The following is a 5,419-nucleotide window of genomic DNA, read 5'->3' as shown; positions in this document are numbered from 1 at the left end:
CGTCAAGACCTGAGTTCGGTCCCTGGTAAAAAAAAAAAAAAAAAAAGAAATGAGTACATTTATCAAAAACTGTATGATGTTTATATATGTGAGATATTGTCAGATATAGAATTGTAGGCTTGCAGATGTCACTTTTTCCTACAAGATGGGTGAAGAGGCAATTTGGGGATCATTTTTAATTTTTGTCTCATTTTAGAAAGGAGAAAAAAAGTGAGGATGATTTTTACAGTTAATACCATATTCTGCTTATCTCTTAAAATTTTAGGATAGTTCATACACTTAAAATATTTAATTTTATTTTTAAAATACTTACAGTATTTATGGCAAATAATTGTTTTAGTGCTAAACCCAAATGATTATTACAGTGGTACCTTCATTCACGAACTTGATTTGTTCTGAGATTCTGGGGAATAAGTCACGTTCATGTTTGTGAGGGGAAAATAGCCATGTCCCTCTTTGTCACCATAAGCAGGGTTTGTGAACAGAAGCAAAATTTTGCTGAACTCTTTTGTTTGCAGATGGAATTGTTTGCAAACAGAGGCATTTATAAACTGAAGTATTACTGTATTTACATTTCTTACTGTTAAGATTAATTTTTCCAATATATTTCTCTAGAGAAAAAAATGGAAGTACAGATGAAGAAATTTGAACTTACTTTGCTAATGAGTACTTTTCAGCATCGAGTATGTTGTATAGAGAGTAGGATTTCATTCAGTGCAGAACAAAATGTAGAATATGTCTATGAGGTTAATGTAACATGCTTAAAAATCTTGAGTTACAAGTTTGAAATCCTGAGCATTATAATTTGTAAATTCATAGGCTATGAATTAAAAACAAAACATTATAGCTTGGCTGTGTATTAGTCAACTTTCTGTCACTGTCACAGAATATCTGAGAACAAATATACTTAAAAGAGGAGAGGTTTATTTTGATCATCATTTCAGAGGATTCAGTCCATGTTTGCTCAGTTCCATTGCTTCTGGGCCAACGTAAGGCAGGTCACCATGCTGGGGATCCTGTGGTAGAGCAGTGGGGCTAACCTCATGGTTGACAGGAAGTGGGGAGGGAGGGCCCAGTGCGAAGGGGCGGGGCAAGATGTCTTCCCCAGGCGCACATCCCTGTGACCCACCCCTTCCACTAGTTCCTACCAGCTCAGTTTCCATGTCCTCCCAGTAATGCCATTGGATTATGAGTTCATCAGTGGATTCAACCACTGATGAGGTCGGATGCTACATGATCCAGACACCTTCCAAAATCTGAGCTTTTGCACACATGAACCTTTTGGGGACATTTTATTTTATTTTTTTGGTACCAGGGATCAAACTCTGGACCTTGTGCTTGCGAGGCAGGTGGCGGAACCACTGAGCTAAATCCCCAGCCTTGGGGGACATTTTAGATCCAGACAGTAACAGGTATTATTATCATTATTATTATTAAAATGTCTCCTCTGAAGCAGAGTTTATTTTTGTACTTCTATGATTAATACTAATAGCTTAGTTTTAAGGAATATAAACGGGTATTTTTTTGATATGTTGGGACTAATGCATTTCTTTGTTTAGATTTAATATTTATGAAGAATGGGAGGATTTCATAATTATGGGTGTTGACTTATTTTTACCATTTCATCTGAAATTAGATCCCTTTTGCTGATGCTCTGGATTTGTTCCGAGGAAGGAGAGTCTATTTGGAAGATGGTTTTGCTTATGTGCCACTTAAGGACATTGTAGCAATTATCCTGAATGAATTTAGAGCAAAATTGTCCAAGGCTTTGGCAGTAAGTATTTCACTTCATTCCCATGTTCACACTTTCAGTGAGGTACCCTTGGAAGTTTGGTTCTGTCTTCTTCATGGAATAAGTTAATTTAATTTTCATTGTGTTATTTATATTGCTTGTGCTGTTCTTTTAATTCCAGAACCCCTGGGTTTTTATTTGTTAATATCTATACTGTATGGTACTTGGTTTTCAACTTTTCTCTCTTCTGTAATACTAATGATGAGCTGATTAATTTGTGAATGGCCTTGGTGAATTTCAAGTTCACATCTGTTTTCCATGCAGCTGGACTTCACAAATGTCCTTTAACAATCAGTGTGGTCTTTGGTATATATAGCCCCTAAATTTTTGTTCTGAATTAGGATTTTATATGAGTAGAGGGCAGTATAGAAGAAAGTCTTTTTCTTCTTTGTCTTTTTGAAGTGGTGGGGATTGAACCTAGGGCCTCTCACATGTTAGGGAAAGTGTGTATTTCACCATGGAGCTGTACCCTTATCCCTAGGATAAAGTCTAACTATGAAAACAGTGCCATGTAAATGCTGCCATAAAGAGCCCAGTACTGGGTGAAATTGGAGGTAGCTGTGTTGGTCAAATGACAGGATTAGTGAATTTAAAGTAGTTGTTGAAAATATGGCTCCTAAGCAATAATTTTTAAAAACTATACACATTTTATATAGTTGTCCTTTAATGTAGGTCTCTTTTTTTAAACTACTTTTTTGTACTTAACATGGAAGAAGACTTCAAAATACAACAATGAGGCATCTTTAAGCTGTACTTACTATTTTGTACTCATATCCTCTTGAGTTAAACATTGTAGTAGTATTTTCTGGTCTAAATAATTTTTATTGGCTTTGTGAGTTTACCTAAACATATATCAGCCATTTATATCAGCATTTGGGAGGACTGTAATGTTAACTTTGCTTTTGTTAAATGAGGCAGTTTATGAAAATACCTCATAGATGTTTAACTCTGTGTGTGTGTGTGTGTGTGTGTGTGTGGGTGTGCGTGTGTGTTGGGGAAGGATTAAACCTAGAGTCTCACATATCCTAGGGGAGAAGAATTGAACTGTCAAAATAAAGAAATTAATATTGATATGTTAATATCATCTAATTGTCAGACCTTGTTCACATTTCACTAGTGTCTTATCTCAGAAGAATCCAAAGCAAGATCACATGTTATTTAATTTTAATGTCTCTTTAGTCTCCTTCAGGCTTGAACAGATTCTTTGTTTCTCCTTGACTTTTATGGTCTTAATAGGCTAGTTTAAAGTTATGTACCTTGAGCAAGAATATCATAGATAAGATGCTGTGTTCTTTTTATTGTGTTCTATAAGGTGGTATGATTTTGATTCATTCCAATTCTCATTGACATCAAAATTTATTTGCTCATTTTATTGTTGATAGGCATTTGGACTCTTCATTCTTTTTGGTTATTACTAATACTATTGCTTCAAACATTCTAGTACATATTTTGGCAAACACATTTCTGCTGGTTATATGTCTCAGAGTGGAATTGTAGGATATAGAGTCTGTCAGTGTTCAGTTTTAGTGGGTTTAGATTTACTTTATTTATTTATTTTTGCTTTTTTTGAGACAGGGTCTCACTGTATAGTTGAGACTGACCTTGTAGCCCACTATGTAGCCCAGGCTGGTCTCGAACTCACAGCGATCCTCCTGCCTCAGCCTCCGCAGTGCTGGGATTACAGGCGTGCGCCACCATGCCCGGCTTTAGATTTACTTTAAATGAATTTGTTCTGCTCCTTGATGTGTTCTGCAGAGTTCTGATCTCAATGTCTTGGATTTGGTAGTAGAGGGACATGACTTGTATCTCAGGCTTGGCTTTCTTCTGTGTGCAGGGACAGGTCTATCCAAGAGCAGGTCCAGGGAGCCCTTTGCCTTATCAGGAAGGAGAATGATGGAGTACTATAAGCTTTGGAAAGGTTAATAAGTAAGTGAAGGAATTTCTTTTAGTGTTGTTGGTGAAGTAGAAATCTTAACCTATTGCTGTGGTCTCTTTTTGTTTTTTTTTTGGTTCTGGGGATTGAACTCAGGACCTTGCACTCGTGAGGCAGATGGTGGAACCACTGAGCCAAATCCCCGGCCTGCTGTAGTTTCTTTATTACTGTCCTTTCCACTGGTGGAGGCTTTGACTTTTGTAATTGAAAATGTTCAGCTTCACAAATTGAAATATTCTTAAGGGATGAGAAAAAGTTTCCTAAAGTTGTTTTTAAAGAAGTATTTTAATTTGTGGTAGAGGATGAAATGAAAGATACTAGGGAAAGTTGTAAATTGATGGAAGAATGTCACCTCAGGTGGTATCTGAAACCTTGTTCTTAACCTGTGATTGCGTGATTTTTATAATACAACTAATCTGGTTTTTGAAAACGCTTTAAGGGCTGGGAATTTAGCTCAGTGGCACTGTGCTGGCCTTGCAAGTGCAAGGTCCTGAGTTCGATCCTCGGTACCGCCCCCCACCCCCCCAAAAAAAAAGGAAAGAAAAGAAAATGCTTTACGACTGTTAAAAATTTGACATTACTTTCTCCTTTGATCAGAACTCTTTTCATACCCTGAAGACCCAGAGTCTCAATTGTGGCCTACCTTCCTCTAGGAACCCTTCCTGAAGTCCCAAGATTATGCTAAGTGTTTGTCCTTTGTGCTCCCACAGAACTCTGCACACCCCCAAGTTACAACGAAAGTATTCTCATTATGTTTTTTTCTCCCAACTAAAATATAAGCTTCAATAGTATGGGCTCTGTGTTAATTCTAGTGTTTCATCTCGTGTGGCATGTGGCACGTAGGGTCAGTGCTCAGGGAAACTCTTTGTACTGATAGATACTGGGTGAGAATAGGAAGTTTCTTTTGTTCAGAGTTAGTGGTTTATGAATATCTCATTTTCTCTGCGCTGCTGACCTCTGAGACAGACAGGGATTGTAATTTGGTGCACACAGATGAGGAAAAGGCAGCTTGGAAAGGCTCGGTCATTTGTCAAGGGGTATGTGGGTTACTCATGCTGGAGGGATGACTGAATCCAAGGTTTTCTGCTTGTGACTTTTAGGGCCTTTTGATGATAAGTGTGCTCATGTAAGGAGCTGGATAATTGAAGATTTAGATCTTCAAACTCTGAGAAGAGATGGAAAGGTCCAGGTCCAGGCAAAAAGCGTGACACAATAGATTGATAACCAGGTAGGGAAGAGAATGAAAAAGAAAATTTCTGTGCTTCACTCGTGTATAACAGTCTTAGAGGCTATAGGCAATTTTACATTTAATGGTACATTTTAAAATAGCTTTTTATTTCTTCATTTATTGTTTCGTGTGTGAGGGTGCAGTACTTAAAACAGCTTGCGAATTTAAGTGAATATAAGTGAATTTCTTCACTTATAGAGCTTATATTCTAATAGAGTAAAATAGAAAATTACTGAAGAAATAATAACCATATTATATATGATATGAAGGAGGCCGCTGAAGAAATATGAAGAAAAGTGCCTTCTAGGTAGGGAAAAGTCACTAATGCAAAGGTCCCAAAGAGAGAACTTTGGTACTTCTCAGAATAGAAAAAGCCAGTGTTGCCAGGGATTTAGCTCAATGGTTCCGCCGCCTGCCTTGCAAGCATGGGGACCTGAGTTCGATCCCCGGTACCAAAAAAAAAAAA

The 5,419-nt window shown here is 37.4% G+C and overlaps 1 protein-coding gene across 9 annotated transcripts in view; it reads left to right on the top strand.

Annotated features, from left to right (window-relative positions):
• The window catches only part of Prim2 (DNA primase subunit 2), a 240,738-nt gene that overhangs the window by 44,178 nt on the left and 191,141 nt on the right, over window positions 1-5,419 (top strand). For 8 of the 9 annotated variants that reach the window (XM_033756654.1, XM_010617877.2, XM_010617876.2 and 5 more), the window contains exon 7: window positions 1,637-1,774. The exons of the other annotated variant lie outside the window; for it this stretch is intronic. In XM_033756654.1, coding sequence (XP_033612545.1) covers window positions 1,637-1,774 — 138 coding nt within the window. The remainder of the gene's footprint in view (window positions 1-1,636; window positions 1,775-5,419) is intronic. 9 annotated transcript variants of the gene reach the window in all.

This window comes from Fukomys damarensis, unplaced genomic scaffold, assembly GCF_012274545.1.
Source record: "Fukomys damarensis isolate Sample0158 unplaced genomic scaffold, DMR_v1.0_HiC HiC_scaffold_27, whole genome shotgun sequence".
Lineage (NCBI taxonomy): Eukaryota > Metazoa > Chordata > Mammalia > Rodentia > Bathyergidae > Fukomys > Fukomys damarensis.
This window is presented reverse-complemented; position numbering and strand designations above follow the sequence as displayed.